This window comes from Ranitomeya variabilis, chromosome 5 (assembly GCF_051348905.1).
Source record: "Ranitomeya variabilis isolate aRanVar5 chromosome 5, aRanVar5.hap1, whole genome shotgun sequence".
Taxonomy (NCBI): Eukaryota; Metazoa; Chordata; class Amphibia; order Anura; family Dendrobatidae; genus Ranitomeya; species Ranitomeya variabilis.
In genome coordinates this window covers 197,596,827-197,618,743 of record NC_135236.1, presented here as the reverse complement: position 1 = coordinate 197,618,743, position 21,917 = coordinate 197,596,827, and the positions used below count along the sequence as shown (strand labels likewise).

The 21,917-nt window shown below is 43.2% G+C and overlaps 1 protein-coding gene across 1 annotated transcript in view; it reads left to right on the top strand.

Annotated features, from left to right (window-relative positions):
• Window positions 1–18,924, top strand: part of SLC12A1 (solute carrier family 12 member 1) — a 156,570-nt gene extending 137,646 nt beyond the window's left edge. Inside the window, exons 25-26 of the mRNA XM_077263725.1 lie at window positions 2,922–2,989; window positions 18,672–18,924. Of these exons, the coding sequence (XP_077119840.1) occupies window positions 2,922–2,989; window positions 18,672–18,807 (204 nt within the window). The 3' untranslated portion in view covers window positions 18,808–18,924. The remainder of the gene's footprint in view (window positions 1–2,921; window positions 2,990–18,671) is intronic.
• The last annotated feature ends 2,993 nt before the right edge of the window (window positions 18,925–21,917 follow it).

The following is a 21,917-nucleotide window of genomic DNA, read 5'->3' as shown; positions in this document are numbered from 1 at the left end:
AAGATCATTCTTAGAGGGGAAATACAGCACATGAATGAATGTGCTTATACATGAGAGCTAGTGATGGTGTCAGCATCGTCGACACACAGACCTCCACACCACATCCATCATGTCTGAAGTGTCTATCGCCTTAAAAATGCACACACTATAAAAGCGAAGTGTATAAAGTTATCTGGAAAAATGATGAAGAGGGGCCAGTTATGTAGTAAATAAGGGGCTGAAGCAGACTTGAATTTACAAGCAACTAATAAATAATAATAACTCTCCAGGTTTCATCCTACTGAAGCTCATTTCCTGCAGTATATGCTCAGAAAGTCCGTTCAATATAGAAGATCAGGGATAGTCACCTCTCCTCTCAATAGTTTGGTGATGCAGCACCATCTCAATAGGGACTGCAGATTACAGCAAACTCTTTTCTGACATGGATAAATATTTCCCTGCAATCTGTGCTTGCACAAATATGGTGGTGTTTTGGCTCACGCACATTGCCACAAAGGAATGCTGCCATTTTTGTGTGTGCAAATGCTGCTGGCATGAATAAATAAATAAGTACCGTATTTTTCTGACTATAAGACGCACTTTTTTCCCTCCAAATTTGGGAGGAAAGTGTGGGTGCGTCTTATAGTACGGATATAGCATGTGGGGAGGGGGGCAGCAGCGAGTGGGATCGCAATGATATCCCACTTCAGGATGTCCCCGCTGCCAGAATCAGCTGCTGGGGAAACCACATGGCCCCACTGATTAAGTGCAGTGAATATTCATTAGCGGCTCCCCGCCCACCGATCAGCTGAGCGGGGAGCAGCAAATGAATACTGCACTTAAGCAGCGACACACATTTTCCCCAGCACTGATTCTGGGGAGAATCTGTGTGTCCGGGGGAGGAGGCAGCAGCAGCAGGGGCCAGGAGATCGCTGCATACCTGCCTGTGCTGGATGCTGAGCTGTCTGTGGTGCACAAGGAGGACCTGTGTGATGTCAGAAGTGGGCGGGCTGGAGCATCACATGGCAGCTCAGAGCCCTCCCTCTTCTGACATCATCATAGGTCCTTCAGACTCCCACCTAGAATCTGCAGCTTCCTCTTATGTCCTGCACGCGTGCGCTGTGGAAAGGCAACAAGAGAGAGGGCTCTGTGTGTGCAGCCATGGGATGCTCCAGCTTTTACCTCACCACAGGCTGGCTCCCACAATTAAGAGGTTAGTCTTTACAAAACACAATAAAGCACTCTGCCACTCCTTTGGTGAACTATAACTCCCAGCATGTCATAGGATCTGCAGGACATGCTGGGAGTTATAGTTCTCCCATGGGATTTTAAAGCAGCACTCCAGTGTTATTTTGCAGTGCTGGAGTGGTGCTTTCACTATAAGCCCTGTGCCCCCATTCTTATACTCACCCTCCAGTGTCTTCATATAGTACTTTACAGACACCACACTGGTCCCGCAGCTTCCAACATAATAACATACTATTATATATAATAACACCACATATAATAGTATGTTATTTATGTTATTAAATATTTTACCACATTTTTTTTGCTTCAAATATTTTTTTCCCTATTTTCCACCTCTAAAACCTGGGTGCGCCTTATAGTCCGGTGCATCCTATAGTCCGAAAAATACAGGTTGTTCCACAAACAAAGTGCATTTTATTAATACGGTAGATCTTGGAATAAAAATAAGTTCCACAATTGGATGTGTTAAATAAAAATGTTCTTATCTGAGATAATCATATAAATGTGATATAAATGTGCCCCTGCTGTGCACAGTGCAATGGTTGTGTCTGACTGTACAGGAACATGGTCTGATCGTACCACATCTCCTGGGCAGGGGAGGAAGCAAAATAGTATTCAGACAGGACAGGATGGGATCATAGCTGATTCTTTCTGTGAAGTAAAACATTTCCCTGCCTGGTTTTACTTCACAGAGAGAATCAGCTATGATCCCATGCTATCCTGTCTGTATACTCTTTTGCTTCCTCCCCTGCCCAGGAGCTGTGGTATGATCAGACCATGTCCTTGCACGGTCAGACACAGCCATTACACAGTGCACAACAGGGAAACATTTATAAAATTATCTCAGCACAGGGTCATTTTTTACCACATCCAATTGTGGAACTGATTATTATTCCAAGATCAATTGATTAAAATGAACTTTGTGGGAAAACCCCATTTAAGGTGAATCTGTCAGCAGGTTTTTGATGGTAAATATGAAGACAGCAGTAGATAGAGGCTGAAACACAAATTTCACGGATGTGTCATTTCTCAAAGTGCGTGCTTGTTGTTTACTAACTGTGAAGGATTTATCACTAAGAGATTAACATTAGTGGGCTAGTCTTTTGACTAAGCAGCTCACTGTCTATGGACTTTGTACATAGAGAGCCTGGTGTGGGAGGGGTTAGCTTTCTCAGCTCTGCTTCATTCTAAATCTAAAAGATTTTTGCTACCTCATCTGAAAACAGAGTATTATGGGCAAAGAGAAACTGAATCCAATGATGTATCACATAGTTCAATGGGTGCAGTGGATCTGACACAATCAGGGCTTCTAGATTTAGCATAAAGCAGAGCTGAGAAAGCTAACCCCACCCACAACAGGCTCTATGTTTACAAAGTCCATAGACAGTAAGCAACTTAGTTGAAAAAATAGTCCAACAATGTTAATCTCTTAGTGATAAATCCTTCATAGTTAGTACACAACAGCACGCACTTTGACAAGTGACACATCCCTGAATTCTGTGTTACAGCCTCTGTCTCGTACTGTTTTCAGATTACACAGCAAAAACTTGCTGACAGATTCCCTTTAAAAAAAAGTGAAACCCTTTAAATAAATAAAAAAGACACCTTCTTTAATTTGAATGCCAATATATTCTATGTGTACTATACATTTTTACAAGTCAATAAATTCAAGACATGAATGTTTATATCTACAGAGCTATCGCCAAGTTCGACTTAATGAACTTCTACAGGAACATTCTCGTTCTGCTAACCTCATTGTTCTGTAAGTATGATATACCTTTTGGGTCAACCACGAGGCTAAACACTAGTTCAGGGAAAAATATAGATTGAGATCCTTTAGTCTTTAAGTTTGCGGGTTAAAATAAAAAAGTACTATACAGTATAGCTTGAGATATCTAGGCACCTTTTGTATAGTTGTGCCTTAACTATAGTTATTTTCATGGGAAATTCAGCAGATTCACATAGTGCTGATGCTGACAAACTATGCGTCATTGCATGGCTTCAAGATCTTCTCCCTTTGGCACAACCATGCCCAGACAAATTCAAGCTCTGAGCAAAGTATGCACTCGATAGGCCCTCATTACTGAAAAACCACATAAGTGAAATATAGGCACATATACTGTCAAGCACCACTGTATATGGAACAGTAATACATACAACAATTAACAACATTAATATGTGATGTTATTTACAAGTATATATACAAAATATACAAATACATATATACATACAAAAAAGGCAGTCGTTTCAGTGTGGAGAGTCAGACCACTATTGATTAGATATTGAAAGGCGATGCTAATTTGACTCTTAATTTGACCAAGGAAAAAGAGAAAAAGTAAAATACCAGACATGAAAAAAAACAAATAGCCTTTATTAAATTAAATGTAAAGAATAAATATAAACATAAACAAGATACCATAGGCATAACAGGCATAGAAAGTTACATATATGGATTGTCACTCAACATGCTGACAGCTCAGCACGCCAAAGGCTTAGATTGGACAGCTGAGCTGCCTATTACGATACTGACAGTGCAGCACACCCCTGCCCCAGATTGGACGGCTGAACTGTCACTCACCACACTGAGAGAGGGAATTGTGACACTATCATATACACATACCCACCAATGAAACACACCTGACACTCGTTTCGCTAAAGCTTCGGCTGGGGTATTAATTACTCTTAATTTGACTAATTGCAATGATTATAAGGGATAACTCAAGAGACTCTTTGCATGGAACAAGACAACTACAGGACACAGTTTTATAAGTGGTAAAGTCTATATTATCACACGGTGATTCAAACAGGTGCCGAAAGAAACTCAAGTCCACAACACTTGGAGTAAATATTAAACGCAGCTTAGCAGTCTATAGGAAACTTCAGAGGAAAATGCAATCACACAGAAAGTCTATGAAGCACAATTATTCTTGAGGATACTTGACACGAATAAGTCCTTGCTTAGTCCAAACACAGATAGATATGCTTATAAGGCAGTTCACATAATATCTTAGCACAACCAGGGAGGCCTGGGTAAAAGTCTCAGGTTTAAGCAGAGCAGCAACAGCTTACATGTCCATCAAATGCAGATGGAAACAAACACAAGCAGCCAGATGGAGGATTACTGGAAACCGATGTATGCAGCAGAAACGCAGAGCTGAGTAGCAGGATCTCCACACAGGTTCACAGGAGCAGGTGCAAAGCCAGGGAGTCATCAGGAGCTGGATGCAAGGCAGAATAATCAAGCACAGACTAAAGGCTGGGGTGGAGTTATATAGCAGGAAGACACAGTGCACATGAGACCAAAGACACCATCTTGGAAAAGGGCAGTAATGCACAAAAGGTAATCAAAATGTTCAGAGTCCTGACATTACTCCCTCCTTAGAAGCGGCCTCAGGACGATCCTGGACCTGGTTTCTCAGGGAATCTTTGATGAAAACGAGAGATCTTCTGTTGGGCATTGATGTTTTCTACAGGTTCCCAAGAGTCTTCCTCAGGGGGATATCCCTGCCATCTTATAAGATATTGGAGCCGATTCCTGCGAATCATGGAATCGATAATTTCCTCTACCACAAATTGTTCTTGCCCATCAATCACCACAGGCTGCGGAGGTGGCACAACACGTCCCTGGAAGGTATTAGGAGATACAGGTTTTAGTAAAGATACATGAAAAAATGGGTGTACCTTCATAGTCCTAGGCAGCTTCAGACGGCAGGCCACAGAGCTCGCAATACTGTTGATCTTGAAAGGGCCAATGAATTTCTGTCCAAGTTTTTGTGAAGGAACGTTTAACTTCAGATTCTTAGTTGATAACCACACAGAATCTCCTACCTTGAACATGGGTGCAGATTTACGGAATCTATCAGCCGATCTCTTATAACGTTCTTGAGCCGTGGTCCGGGATTCCTTCAGAACCTCCAGATTTTGCCTCATCTCAGTCAGCCTTTCCTCAACTGCTGGAACCAGAGAATTAATCGGAGACCTAGGTAAGATACATGGATGATAACCCAGATTGGCAAAAAAAGGAGTGAACTTAGTGGAGGCGCTCTGAGAATTGTTGTATGAAAATTCGGCTAACGGCAGTAATTCCATCCAATCATCTTGGAGATGGCTAACATAGCATCTTAGATATTGTTCCAACGTGTGGTTGGTACGCTCAGTCTGACCATTTGTCTGGGGATGGTAAGCGGAAGAGTGACAGACATTAATATTGAGTGCAGAGCAAAACCCCTTCCAGAATCTTGAAGTGAACTGTACGCCTCGGTCAGAGATGATCTCATCCGGGACCCCATGCAGCCGGAAGACATTCTGAATAACCAAGTTCACTGTATCCTTAGCTGAGGGGAGGCCGGTGCATGGAACAAAATGAGCGGCTTTAGTCAGGCGATCAACTACTACCATGATCGTATTCATGCCCCCCGATATAGGCAGCTCCACAATAAAGTCCATTGATATAGACCCCCAAGGTCAGGACGAAACAGGTAATGGTTGCAGGAGACCCGTAGGTGCCACACGAGGAGTCTTGTAACGAGCACATACCTCGCAAGAGAGAACATAGTCCTTAGTATCCTTCAGGCAAGTTGGCCACCAGAAAAATCGGCTTAGGAACCCTTGTGTCTTCTGTACCCCCCTGTGACCAGCCAACTTGGAGTCATGTACCAACTTGAGGATCTGCAGACGGACGACCTCAGGGACGTAGATACGTCAATCTCTGAACCACATGCCACCACAAGATTAATATCCACAGGTGGGTTGGCCAGAAATACATCACCGTCATAAGCCTTCCTGCACTCCTTCCACAAGTCCTGATCGTGGATAACTCCGATGAAATTGGCATCAGATAGAATGGTCTTGGACGGGGCTCCAGGTACGGAATCCGCAGCATGGATTCGGGATAAAGCATCAGCCTTCCCATTACGAGAACCTGGACGGTACGAGATAACAAAATTAAATTGATTTAAAAATAAATTCCAACGAGCCTGACAAGGAGAAAGTCATCTAGCGGATCTGAGGAACTCTAAATTGCGATGGTCAGTAAGCACTACGATCTGTTGTGCAGCTCCTTGCAGATGATGCCTCCATTCCTTGAAAGCCGCAATAATAGCCAGCAATTCCTTGTCTCCCACATCGTAATTCTTCTCTGCTGAGGTTAGTCTATGGGAAAAGAAAGCACAAGGCTGTAGCAGACCCTTCTCTCCAGTTCTTTGGGAGAGAATAGCCCTCAAGGCATTATCAGAAGCGTCCACCTCCACACTGAAAGAAAGTGTTGGATCTGGGTGTATCAACAGCGGTGCTGAGGTGAAACAGATCTTAAGCCGATCAAAAGCTTCTTGAGCCTGTGATGACCACTTAAAGGGCTTTTCCTTCTTTGTCAAGGAAGTAATGGGACGGACAATATCAGAAAAATTTCGAATCTGTAGAAATTTGCAAAACCAATAAAACGTTGGACCTCCTTAACGTTATTGGGTACCGGCCAGTCAAGGATAGCCTGACTCTTACCAGATTCCATGTTCAGCCCCTGGGGAGAGATGATATAACCTAAGAACTGTATCTCAGAACGATGGAACTTGCATTTCTCAGGCTTGATATACAGGTGGTTCTTTTTCAGACGTCTTAAAACAGCTTTGACATGTTCTTCATGTTCCTGTAGAGAGTCAGAAAAGATTAGAATATCGTCCAAATAGATCACCACAAACTGGTCCAACAAATCTCTGAAAATGTAATTAGCAAGGTGTTGAAACGTTGCAGGGGCATTACAAAGCCCGAAGTGCATCACGAGATATTCAAAGTGTCCATACCGGCATCGGAATGCTGTCTTCCACTCATCATCAAAGTTTTCCCAATTTTTCGGACTGACTGACCTTCATTTCTTAAAGTAATGATGGCCACTCGTTTTTCTTAGCTGCTTTTTTCTTGCCATAATACAAATTCTAACAGTCTATTCAGTAGGACTATCAGCTGTGTATCCACCAGACTTCTGTACATCACAACTAATGGTCCCAACACCATTTATAAGGCAAGAAATCCCACTTATTAAACCTGACAGGGCACACCTGTGAAGTGAAAACCATTCCCGGTGACTACCTCTTGAAGCTCATCAAGAGAATGCCAAGAGTGTGCAAAGCAGTCATCAAAGCATAAGGTGGCTACTTTGAAGAACCTAGAATATAAGACATAATTTCAGTTGTTTCACACTTTTTTGTTAAGTATATAATTCCACATGTGTTAATTCATAGTTTTGATGCCTTCAGTGTGAATGTACAATTTTCATAGTCATGAAAATACAGAAAAATCTTTAAATAAGGTGTGTCCAAACTTTTGGTCTGCACTGTATATATATATATATATATATATATATATATATATATATATACAGTATATATATATAAATATATTGTAGCGCTTCCCTTACTTCGGGTCTTGGGGGACACTCGCTTGGCACGGGAATAACGCATACAAGCATGCTTTCTCCACAAATTAAGTCCATTCCGGTTTACTAAAGCGTCATAAACGCACCGTAAGTCAGGTTACACATCACCAGCTTACACATAGTCTGTTACTTTAACACGTGTGGCTTTACAAAGCATTCAATAGTCACGCCTTATCTCTCAAGTCACCAGGTGACTGCACAATACATTACAGTTCATTGTATGCCTCAACGGAACATATTAACCACCAACAGTCTGTTCCAATGGCAGATACGTCTCTGCCGTATATTACAGTTTTTTTTTTCCATACTAGGGGTTACCTTTCAGGAGCTTCGGCTCCACACACTGACTTCTGCCAGTGCTGGTTCACAGGGAAACTGCCTCACTGGGATCACCGTCCTTGTGACCAGGCACCTCGGATAGTCCAGACCCACAGTAGGAACTGTAGCTTCCCCAACACAGTAGCCGTCTCAGGCTATGTAGATGCAGCCTTTCCATGCGTTTCTAGGAAGTCCAATCACAGGCACTTCCAACACACAGGCCATCAGTCCATGATCTTGCCAGGTGCTTGCAGGACTCCAGTCCATCCGAGGACAATCCAACACCCTGACCATTCCAGGACTCACACTCTTACCAGGTGCTTGCAGGACTCCAGTCCATCCCAGGACAATCCAACACCCTGACCATTCCAGGACTCACACTCTTACCAGGTGCTTGCAAGACTCCAGTCCATCCCAGGATAATCTAAAACCTCGAGCATTCAGTCCATAGCGTCAGCAGTGCTTCCAGGACTCCAGCCCACTTCAGGACAATCCAACACACAGGGTATTGCAGGACTCACTCTCTTCAGTGCTTCCAGGACTTCTCCACTGCCAGGAGACTCCAACACTGACCGTCCACTAGGTCCACGGTCTCAGGTGCTTCTAGGAAGACTTCACTCACAGGAGCTTCCAACACCGACCGACCAGGACCTTACACATGGACCAAACAGATCCATACACTCTGCCCATGTGACCCACACCCTGGTCACATTATCTAGGTGTAACCACTCCCCTGGGTGGGAGTGTGGGTGTGTGTGGCTAGTTTGACCCTCCCATCTCTCATAACTAGCCCTGCCAGTCTCCCATTAGCATTACACAATTACTTGTGGGACTACAGGTCCCAGCACACCAACCTAACTTCAGACTGACAGTGCAGAGTGTCTTCCTCTGCAACACACACACCGGCCATTTACACTCCTGCCGGACTTTGTCTCATCACATTTATGCCTCCAAGCGCATCTTGAAGCACACACACAGCGCCCCCTGGCGGTAACGTGGGTTACTGCACCACAATATATATACAGTATATATGTCATTGACACACATATACAGTTAGGTCCATATATATTTGGACAGAGACAACATTTTTCTAATTTTTGTTATACACATTACCACAATGAATTAAAAAAAAAAAATAATTCAGATGCAGTTGAAGTTCAGACTTAAAGCTTTGCTTTCATTTGAGGGTATCCACATTAAAATTGGATGAAGGGTTTAGGAGTTTCAGCTCCTTAACATGTGCCACCCTGTTTTTAAAGGGACCAAAAGTAATTGGACAATTGATTCCAAGGCTATTTCATGGACAAGTGTGGGCAATCCCTTCGTTATGTCATTCACATTTAAGCAGATAAAAGGCCTGGAGTTGATTTGAGGTGTGGCGCTTGCATTTGGAAGGTTTTGCTGTGAAGTAAACATGCGGTCAAAGGAGCTCTCCATGCAGGTTAAACAAGCCATCCTTAAGCTGCGAAAACAGAAAAAACCCATCCGAGAAATTGCTACAATATTAGGAGTGGCAAAATCTACAGTTTAGTACATCCTGAGAAAGAAAGAAAGAAAGAAAGAAAGAAAGAAAGCACTGGTGTGTGTGTGTGAACTGTGAGTTCATCAATGCAAAAAGACCTGGGCGCCCACAGAAGACAACAGTGGTGGATGATCGCAGAATAATCTCCATGGTGAGGAGAAACCCCTTCACAATAGCCAACCAAGTGAGCAACACTCTCCGGGAGGTAGGCGTATCAATATCCAAATCTACCATAAAGAGAAGACTGCATGAAAGTAAATGCAGAGGGTTCACTGCACGTTGCAAGCCACTCATAAGCATCAAGAATAAAAAGGCTAGACTTGACTTTGCTAAAAAAAAATCTAAAAAAAACAGCACAGTTCTGGAATAACATTCTTTGGACAGATGAAACCAAGATCAACCTCTACCAGAATGGTGGAAAGATTAAAGTATGGCAAAGGCGTGGTACAGCTCATGATCCAAAGCATACCACATCATCTGTAAAACACGGCGGAGGCAGTGTGATGGCTTGGGCATGCTTGGCTGCCAGTGGCACTGGGTCACCAGTGTTTATTGATGATGTGACATAGGACAGAAGCAGCCGAATGAATTCTGAGGTATTCAGAGCCATACTGTGTGCTCAGATCCAGCCAAATGTAGCAAAACTGATTGGTCGTCTTTTCATGCTACAGATGGACAATGACCCAAAACATAAAGCCAAAGCAACCCAGGAGTTTATTAAAGCAAAGAAGTGGAATATTCTTGAATGGCCAAGTCAGTCACCTGATCTCAACCCACTTGAGCATGCATTTCACTTGTTAAAGACTAAACTTCAGACAGAAAGGCCCACAAACAAACAGCAACTGAAAACCACCGCAGTGAAGGCCTGGCAGAGCATCAAAAAGGAGTACTAAAAATGAACATTTTATTTAAAATTATTGAATCTGTCCAATTACTTTTGGTCCCTTTAAAAACTGGGTGGCACATGTTAAGGAGGTGAAACTCCTAAACCCTTCATCCAGTTTTAATGTGGATACCCTCAAATGAAAGCTGAAAGTCTGAACTTCAACTGCATCTGAATTGTTTTGTTTAAAATTAATTGTGGTAATGTCTATAACCAAAATTAGAAAAATGTTGTCTCTGTCCAAATATAAATGGACCTAACTGTATATATATTTATATTTAATACAGAGCTAGATAGCTTAAAAGCCAGTAATTCAATTGCCGGCTTTTGCTATCTCCTTATTAAACCCGACTGGATATGAGAAATGGTTTACATACAGTAAACCATTTCATTATCCGTTATATGTTTACATATTCCTCACTAATAATGTTAGAAGTGTCTGTGTGTAAAATTTGGGAGCTCTAGGTGTTAAAATAAAGGGTTAAATCACGGAAAAAACTGGCGTGGGCTCCTGCGCAATTTTGTCCGCCAGAGTGGGAAAGCGAGTGAGTGAGGGCAGATATTAATAGCCTAGAGAGGGACCATGGTTATTGGCCCCCCTTGGCTAAAATCATCTGCATCCAGCCACCCCAGAAAAGGCACATCTGTAAGATGCACCTATTCTGGCACTTAGCCACTCTCTTCCCACTCCCGAGTAGCAGTGATATATGGGTTAATAAGGGGTTAATGTCACCTTGCTAATGTAAGGTGACATTAAGCCTGGTTAATAATGGAGCGATATCAATAAGACACCTATCCGGGGGCGTGTCCTTGCTGGCCATGTGAGCGGACGCAGGGGAGAGCGCTCCCGCTACCAGAAGGATTAAAAAAATCCTGCTTTAACCCCGATTTTTGGGCATACTTATTAAATCCGGCTGGCTGAGGGTCCGGAGAGTGCAGCGGTGCGGAGCGGTGGATCCGAAGTCGGCAGCAATGACGAGGAGGCGGCAGAAAGACGCTGGCACTGGCGATGCAGGAGCCGGCCAAGATGGCGCCGAAGTTAGGGAGAACGCTGACAGGGAGAACGCCGCATGTCAGCGGCGCATGGAGGTGGCTGCGAAGCTGCAGCAGTTTGCCAGGGTGGAGGCTGCTGACGAGGCAGAACAAGGATCCGGAGCTGGAACTGACCAGGAAGTGGAGGAAGCAAGCACGGCTGAACAGCATGAGGTACAGAAGGGGAAAGAAGGAGGCAATATGGCGGGGCCTAGTGGGGGACCTGAAGGCATACCGCAGGGAGAGGAGCCGACCCTTAGGGACGTTATCACCCTGATTTCCTCGTGCCAGCAATCCCTGAACATCTTAACCCAGCAGATGCAGGAGGTTAAAGGGGACGGCGCAGATTAATGCAGCCCTACAGAAAATGAACAAACGTATAGGAGTGGTGGAGGAGAGGGTGAGCACGGCAGAAGATCACATAGTTAAATTACAAAAAGCTGAAAAGAAGTTCGCCCAAGCAATAGTCGAGCTCGCCGCCAAAAATGAGGATCTGGAAAATAGATCCAGAAGGAATAGCATACGTATAGTAGGGCTGCCTGAAAAGACTGAGGGGAGAAATCCCACAGAATTTGTTGAGAACTGGTTGCTGGAGAAGATTGGGAGCACAGTGCTGACAAAAGTCTTTGCTGTTGAACGGGCTCATAGGGTCCCACCGCAGCCCCCTGCCCCAGGAGCGAATCCTCGTACCATGCTTGCTAAAATACTCAATTACAGGGACAGAGACATTATCCTCAGGAAGGCTAGAGAGATGGAGGATCTGATGGCTGGAGGTCAAAAAATCGCCATTTATCCGGATTATTCCGCTGCAGTTCAGAGGCAGCGGATGAAGATTACTGGAGTCAAGCGACGACTGAGGGAGCTGGGAGTGCAGTACTCAGTGATGTTTCCCGCCAAGCTGAGAATGGTGGCTTTTAATAAGACCCACTTTTTTCTGACACCGGAGGATGCTTCCCAGTGGCTTGATACCAATGAGAAAAAGCTTAAGGGAATGGGCGACTGACATTTCGGCGAGATCCAGTTGGGATTTGTTTTCTCTGTCGATGGAGGAGAGTTCTGTGTTCGTTAACTTTGGTTTAAAAAGTTGAGCAGCTGCTGGGGGTTTTGCTGGGCCATATTAAAGGAATGGCCGGAGGAGATAGTACCGACTACAAAGCATGGGGGAGGAGGGTTATCCCGGGTACTGTAAACTGGTTTGGTACTTTTTTATATGTTCATATAAGTTGAAATGTTAAGATACAATAAAGTGAAAGTTGGGGGGAAATTATGACTGTTATGGTAGCGGGACGCGAATGGCGAGGGTTAAGTAAGGGAGAGTGTTCGCAGTGGGCAGTGGAGCCCCACTCTTGATGAGAGGAAGACCGCGTTACATTGGGGGGGTTAGGGGGGCAAGTTGGGAGGGGGCAGGGGGGGTGGGATTGTTGGGACAGCTCATACTTGGGAAACTGGTTACTGTGAGAAATGATAAGCCACACGATGGGAGATTGTATTAAAATATTGAGTTGGAATGTGAGAGGACTGGCAGATAAAACACGGCGGGCAGCAAGTCTGCAGTATGTCCGAGAACAAAAGGTCTCAATGATATGTTTGCTAGAGACACATTTAGTGCGGGAGAGGGTGGTTGTATTGAATAGGCGCTGGATACAGAGGGCGTATCATTCTACTTTCTCTACGTATTCTAGGGGTGTGTCTGTGTTAATACCTGCGGGGGTGCAGTATGAGGAGGTAATGGTAAAAGAGGATGTGGATGATCAGTATGTAGTGGTGCAATGTAAAATGAATGGAGTGTTGTTGTGTATAGCGGCAATGTATATTCCGCCCCCATATTCAAGTAAGAAGATAAGAGAGGTACTGGAGAGGGTAGAGCGTTGGGGACCGTTACCTTTTTTAATTATTGGAGATCTTAATAATATCTGTGATGACTTTTGGGACAAAAACAAAAATCCCCAGAATAGAACGGGGGGACATATCACTACGTTTGGGACCTATGTCCGGGAAGTAGGTATGATTGATTTATGGAGAGGTAGACATATTGGGGAAAGGGGGTACTCATGCTATTCGCCAGCTCATGGTACTTTGTCTAGGATTGACTTGGCACTGGGTAACTGTTTATTTGATATGATGGTAAGGGATGTGAAATATTTGCCTAGGGCGCTTTCAGACCACAGCCCAGTTGAAGTGGAATTTCGGCCGGTGGGGACATGGACAGGGAGAAGGATGTAGTGGAAAATTCATCCTAATTGGCTACACAGTATAGACTTGGAAAAGATAAACAAGGAGTTGGTGGATTTTTTTGAAATTAACGAGGGAAGTGTTGATGTGCTTACTGTGTGGGAAGCCATGAAGGCGTACCTGAGGGGACTGCTGTTCAGGGATATTAGCAGATGTAAGAGGAAATCGAGAGAGACAGAGAGGTTGGCGATTGAGGGGCTGAGGATAGCCGAGGATGAGATGGTAATAACGGGAACTCCGGAGGCTGGGAGGAGGCTAAAGGCAGCTCAGAGTCAGTTGGAGGAGGTATTGTTGGGTAAGGCTGAAAGGAAGAGGGATTTCATGAATCTGGCTTTTTACCAAGAGGGCGAATCTGTGGGTCATTTGCTATCGATGGTGGCTTCTGCCCAGAGAAGTACTTCCTTTGTTCACTCTTTGGTATCGGGGAGAGGTATGGCTGTCTCTGAGACTTCAGAGATTTTGGAAATCTTTGCGGATTTTTATGCGGACCTATATTCCTCTCGGGTAGATGGGTCGGTGGAAGACACGGTAGCGTTCCTTGAGGAATTGGAGCTCCCAAGGCTGAATGACACAGGTAGAGAAGATTTGGAGGCTCTTATCACGGAGGAGGAGTTGGGTCGGGCACTGCAATCTATGACTAATGGGAAGGCACCTGGCGTAGATGGATTTCCTGCTGAAATTTATAAAAACTTTGGGGAAGTGCTGATTCCTAAATTAAGGGTACTTCTGGAGGAGGCTAGGAGTGGCGGTCGGCTACCGGCATCTATGCGGGAGGCCATCATAGTGGTGATTCCCAAGGAGGGGAAAGACCCGACACAGCCGGATTCATATCGACCAATCTCCTTGCTTACTATAGACGTTAAACTCCTGGCTAAGATGTTGGCGATGAGGTTGACAGGTGTCATTTCTGGCCTGGTGCACTCAGACCAGTCTGGCTTTATGCCTGATAGGTCCACTGCGATCAATTTACAAAGGCTGTATATGAATTTTCAACTCAGATCCGACAACTGTGGCCAGAGAGTTATTGCATCTTTAGACGGCCATAAGGCGTTTGATAGTGTGGAGTGGGGGTATCTCTGGCAGGTGTTACGGAGTATGGGGTTTGGACCACAGTTCATATCCTGGATTCGACTGATGTACTCGATGCCGATAGCTAGGGTTAGGGTAAATGGAGAGTTATCACGGACCATACAACTGGCTAGAGGGACGAGACAGGGGTGTCCGCTCTCTCCTCTTTTGTTTGCTCTGGCTGTGGAACCTCTGGCTGCTAAGCTTCAATGGTCTGATGAGGTGACTGGATTTAAATATGGGATGATTGAAGAAAGAGTGGCGCTGTATGCGGATGACATTCTGCTATTTCTGGCTGACCCGGGTGCATCCTTGGAGGGAGCCATTGGGATTATTGAGCGTTTTGGATCGGTGTCGGGACTTAGGATAAACTGGAGTAAGTCGGTCTTGTTTAAGGTGGATGATGATGATGGGGAACCGCTGGAGGATGGGCGACTGGAGGTGACTAGCCAATTTATGTACCTTGGAATATGGGTGTCTATGCCTGTTACTGACTATATACATAGAAATCTGACTCCAGTCTTAGATGTTCTTAAAGCAAAAGCGGATGCTTGGCTTAAACTGCATTTATCTGTGGTAGGTAGGGTGAATCTTATTAAAATGATCCTGATGCCGAAAATACTGTATATTCTTCATAATGCGCCAGTTTGGATACCACGCGGGAGATTTAGACAGATTAACTCTCTGTTTAGGAATTTAATATGGGGGAGACAGTATCCGCGTATCAAACTGGAGACACTTCAGCGACCCAAAAAAGATGGGGGACTGGCACTGCCTAACCCTGAAATGTATTTTCTTGCAGCCCAAAGTCAGCATTTAAAAGGCTGGGCATGTGAAGGGTCATCTGGAGTGATACAGCGGTTGATGGAAGTAGTGACAAAAAGAAGGCCAGTGGTACAATGTTTGGAGGATGGATCCCTGGGTGCTTTGGGGAAATTATACCCGACTGTGTTGCTGATACGCAGGCTGTGGGGTAGGTTGAGACATATACGTGGGATGACGGGCTTGACTAGATTCTCACCAATATGGCATAACAGCAACGTACAGGAATTTGCGGCACTGGGAGTACTGACAGATTGGCAAGTCAAAGGGATTCAATATGTGTATCAAATAATTGACCGAGGTGAATTGAAATAATTTTCCCAATTGCAGGCGGAATTTGGTCTTGGGTCGGTAGGGGAATTTCAGTATTTGCGGATGAGGCATGCTTTTGGAGCTCAGAGTAGGAACGGAAGTATTGGAATTCAGAGGGATATAGTACTGGAGTATGTGTGTAATGAAGGGACTACTGGGGGGGTCATATCTACTTTGTACAAAGATCTGTTGTATACTTTTCTGCTGGGGTTTCCAATAATGGCGAGAGCTAAATGGGAGAGGGATTTGGGTCCATTGGAGAATGAGACTTGGGAGTCGGTGCTAGAATGGGTCCCGCGATTGTCACTGAGTGAACCGTATAGAATGTCACAGCTCTATGTGATACACAGGGTTTATAAGTCACCGATGGTGCTTTATAAGGCTGGTTTGCGTGCCGATTCAGAATGCCCGAGGTGTAAAACTGTGGATGCTGATATACTCCATATGATGTGGACGTGTCCGAGACTGGTTGCCTTTTGGGTAGTAGTCTTGAGTCATATGGAAGGTGCGTATGGATGTAAGGTACCAAGGGATCCAGTTGTGTGCTTGTTGGGATGTGTGGATGAGATTGGAATGGATAATAATTTAAGGATAGCTATTGCCAGATTGTTATACATGGCTAGGAAAGTTATAGCTCAAAATTGGATTAGGGAAGAACCGCCGTCAAGAGGAGAATTCCTACAGTATGTGAAACAGGGTCTGACACTGGAAAAGGGGTTTTATAAAAAAAGGGGGAAAATTGAGACGTTCAATAAAATGTGGTCTCCGTGGATTGCTATGGGATAGAGGTATTATAGTGGGAGAGTTAATTAACGTTCTTAATTAATGGTAATGTAAATTGTGGCTTATATTATTGGTTGAAGGATTAGATATTATATTGGATTAATGATGAAAGTGCTAAGTAAGATGAGCTGTTTTGTTGGGTTGGGATGGGGGAGGTGGGATTAAAGGGGACTGTTTGAAGAGGAGGGGGGAAAGATTTGTATTGAAAATAAGAATGTAACATGTCATTTATCTTGTTATTATTAATAAAAATCTATTTGAATTAAAAAAATAAGACACCTATCCATTATTAATCCTATAGTAATAAAGGGTTAAATAAACACATATTATGAATAAAGTATTTTAATAAAATAAATAAACACATGGGGTTTTAATATCTTTATTGTACTCTCAATCCAACTGATGAACCTCGGTCTTCTGAAAAAAAAGGAAAAATACAAAAACAACAATATCCCATTCCTGTTCGCCGTACAGTCATGTCCCACGATGTAAATCCATCTCAAGGGGTTAAATAATTTTACAACCAAGAGCCTGCTAATGCAGCCGCCCCTGGCTGTAAAAACTGGGGAATGAATGGAATGCAGTTCCGTTGACTTGCGGTGCTGCGCCCCCTGGTGGCATAAACTCATATGAACTCTAGTGTGAGAAAATATTCAGACAAATTCCCACGCTAGAGTTCATATGAGTTTATGCCACCAGGGGGCGCAGCATCGCAAGTCAATGAACCTGCATTCCATTAATTCCCCAGTTTTTACAGCCAGGGGTGGCTGCATTAGCAGGCTCCTGGTAGTAAAATTATTTAACCCCTTCAGATGGATTTACATCGTGGGACATGACTGTATGGCGGACAGGTATGGGATATTGTTGTTTTTTTATTTTTCCTTTTTTTTCAGAAGATCGAGGGTCATCAGTTGGATTGAGCGTACAATAAACATATTAAAACCCCATGTGTTTATTTCATTAAAATACTTTATTCATAATGTGTGTGTGTGTTTATTTAACCCTTTATTACTATTGGATTAATAATGGATAGGTGTCTTATTGACATCTCTCCATTATTAACCTGGCTTAATGTCACCTTACATTAGCAAGGTGACATTAACCCTTTATTACCCCATATCCCACTGCTACTCGGGAGTGGGAAGAGAGAGGCTAAGTGCCAGAGTAGGCACATCTTACAGATGTGCCTTTTCTGGGGTGGCTGGGGGCAGATGTTTTTAGCTGGGGGGGGCAATAACCATGGTCTCTCTCTAGGCTATTAATAGCTGCCCTCGGTCACTGGCTTTCCCACTCTGGGGGAGAAAATTGCGTGGGAGCCCACACCAGTTTTTTCCTGTGATTTAACCCTTTATTTTAACACCTAGAGCTCCCAAATTTTACACACAGACACTTCTAACATTATTAGTGAGGAATATGTAAAAATATAACGGATATGAAATGATTTACTGTATGTAAACCATGTCTCATATCCTGTTGGGTTTGATAAGGAGATAGCAAAAGCCGACAATTGAATAACCGGCTTTCCTGCTGTCTAGCTCTGTATGAAATATAAATATATATATATATATATATATATATATATATATATATATATATATATATATATATATATATATATATATATATAGCGCACTGACATGTGTGTATATATATATATATATATATATATATATATATATATATATATATATATATATATATATATATATATATATAAACTGTATATATGTTTTCATGAATATTTGAGCCCATGGTTCCATTCTATGTCCATTTTGCAAGAAAATCTCGCCGTACGGATGCCATACGAATGACACACGGATACTTTTTGGAGAAAAAATCGCATCCTCGCATTGAATACGGATCACTGTTCAGGAACGTTTCTTTGTATCTCGGCCGTAAAAAAACGGACCGTATTTTGATACGTTAGGTGTGACGTCGGCCTAAAAAAGACTTGTACAAGTACATGACTTATATCTAAGATAAGTATGGGTTCCAAATTATTAAAAAAATGTTAAAATAATCTTCTATTTTTATCTTTTTTACAGAAGCCTCCCTGTTGCAAGAAAAGGAACAGTTTCTGATCACCTTTACATGGCATGGGTAGAAATCCTCTCTAAAAATCTTCCACCTGTGCTACTGGTTAGGGGAAATCACAAAAATGTACTGACTTTTTATTCTTAACACAAAAATTCTATTTCCATGTACCTGTATTTACTGTATCTAAAAGGAAAAGTTTTAAATTGATGCCAAAAAAACAAAAAAAGTCAAACATAAATGATCGTGAAAATTAAAATTCTATTTCTTATTTGACAATTTAACATGATTTAAATGACCGATACTGTTTAATATGACCTAGAGAACAGATGAACTATATTAGTCACAAACAACATGTACTGGTATTACATAGTCTAACAATCTTATAATCGATTCTCTGTCCTATTTTATTGAACTCAATATGGTATCTTGATTTTAGATCTGTTGTATTTTGGCATCTGTATGACAACCTGTCGGCCTCTGCACTACAAACATCTGTTTTACTCTGAAAGACTTTGGTGATTCAGATAAAAACCTAGTTGAAGGCGCAATCGGTGATGAGGTAACTTGTCAAAGAGACATGTCCACGCTGGCTTCTCTGCAATCATTCACTAGACTGACAGTTCTCTTCCCTTGTGAGTATAGGCGGAGACCTGACGGTCTAGTCGTAGCATTTCAGAGTAAAACAGATATTTATAATTTAGAAGCCGGTTTCTGATTCCTTCTGCTCATGGTATAGGCATCATGAATCAGCTAGCAGGTTCCCTTTAAGGGGGGTTGTCCGGTCTTCTGATAAAAATCTGCAGACTTCTGAATCCTGACAGAAGTGTGCGGTTTGCACTCTGTCAGGATCCACTGGTAATGTCATGACCCTGGTATTGTCGAAGGTGTAGTATATCCAATGGTAAAACTAGCGCCACCCCATCATTTTCAATACCCTGTAGCCCGCCAACTATAACATATATTCACCCCAATAAACACACGACTAAGTTATTTCTTTGGAATAATATAGGCCACAGTAGCCTTTATTTAACATATAACAAATACAATGATACAAATACAATAACTTTTTAAGGCTAGAAGGAGTCCTTGGAGCCCGAAGAATCTGGTGATTGACAACCCCATACCGTGAACATAACATAACACCAATTTACTCCCAGCCGTACCAACCCTGGCTCGGGAGCACCAAAAACCCAAAAAGGGGTTCACTGATCACGGTAAAATTCCAGGAGATCCGACGACCCCTGCCGGAACTCCCCAACCACCATTCACCAGATCCGAAAGATATTAAACTCCAAAAACAGGAGCCATATGCCAAAATGGATCCCCCAAACCAATTTTTACCAACTCCCAGGACTCCCCCCCAGCCGCCCCGGCAACAATGACCCAAAAACAAACACACTTGCCTTAAGAGAACATACCCACAAAAAAAAAACGATCTTAACAAAAACATATTACTGCTCAGGATCCCAAAAGAGCGGGAACTGACGAGATCCCGCCCCCACCCGTACCTAATGTGAAACCCTACCCCTTGCATTAGCCTACTCCTCCCCCTCTCCAACCCATTGTCATGTAGGCCTCCGCCTACGCCGTGGGGGAGGGTACGGCTAGCTCCGGTCTTTTCTGTGAGAGAAGACTCCAAATACATGATTTGCATATATGTGATCACGTGCCAACTAGCCGTGATTGGCTTCTCTGAATGCACTTGGATTGAGAGATTCCACGCACGTCTAGTTGGAATGTGGCCATTAGTATGCAAATCATATACTTGTGGTCACATGACTGCCTGCCCTCACCTGCTATCCAGACAGCATGTACATCACACTGTCAAGATCCAGAAGTCTGAAGTCACACAGTAACTCTATTCTTTTATCAGAAGGCTGGACAACCCCTTTAATGTTTAAAGGGAACCTGTCACTAGATATAACTCTATTAACTTACAGATATGTGGTTAATCTGAGGGTTAACAGCGTTATTATACTGCCTGGCGCCTGCTTGTAGCCCAAAACAGCGGAGAGAAAATTAACATTATTATCCCCATCAGCATTCTGTTTCAGACATGGGGAGCAGCGCCGGTTCAGTCACCGCTCTGAGAATACAGAGTAACCGCACCCCCAGTGCCAACCGACACCGGCTGTGCATTAGGACAGCTGTCAGTCAGGGCCAGGGGCGCAGTCAGAGCCACCGCTACAGAGCGGTGACTGAACCAGTGACAGCGCTGCCCCCATGACTGAAACCTAATGCTGCTGGGGAGAATACATTTAATTTTCTCTCTGCTGCATGTGGCTACATGCAGGCAGAGAGCAGGTTAGTGACGCTATTAACCTGCAGATTAAGCACATATTTGCAGGTTAATAGCGTTATATCTGGTGACAGGTTCCCTCTAACGACTTATGAACTATATGTTATATTTTGATGGAAACACAGAAATGTTCAATATTATCCTCAGTCCTACTGATTCAGCTCTAGACATAAGAATGTATGTAAAGATAAATAAATCTATAAAAAATAACTTATTTTAAAGTTCCTTATCTTACATATACCTAAGGCTTCTTTGTTCGCACGTCTGTGGTTTTCTATATGTTGATTTTTCCCATTTATAATGCTTCATAATGATTTGGATTTCTTTTAAACAATCAATAAATGGAATAAACGTGTAATTGGAAATCTGTCACATATATCAACTGTAGCAAGCTTTTTTCATCAGAACAATATGAAAAAAGAACAATCAGCATTTTAATTCCAGTAATGAAATCGATATTATACTGTCCATTAAATTGTTATTTGAACAGAAGAATTGTTTTCATTTTTACCTTTTCCCAAACAGGCTGGGATCACATTTTAGAAGAACTGTGGGTTTGTACAGTAGGGATGCTCAAAGTCTAATATGAGCACTTAGACAATGTTTCTGCCACCACATTGTGTCTCTGCATTGGCTCCGTGTTTCCGTACTCTGGCTTGCCTTATTTCTCTAACACTTTACAATGCTTTTATAGTGACATAAAGATTTGAGTCGCCTCGCGGGCAAGGGGTACTCGGTACTGGGTCCTGCTGTTTCACAGGAGGATGTCACAGTGGCTGCGACCCGATTCGTGGCTCTGGGCGCCCATGTAAAAGGGAAAGATCTTTAAAGGGATAAAGTTTATGTTCGTGACGCCACCTGTGGTATGTGGTCAGGGTGACCGACGCTGCTTTAAGGGGTCTGCTGGGATGAGGTTATGGCAGCTAGATGGTATACCTTCCCACAGGTGAAGTAT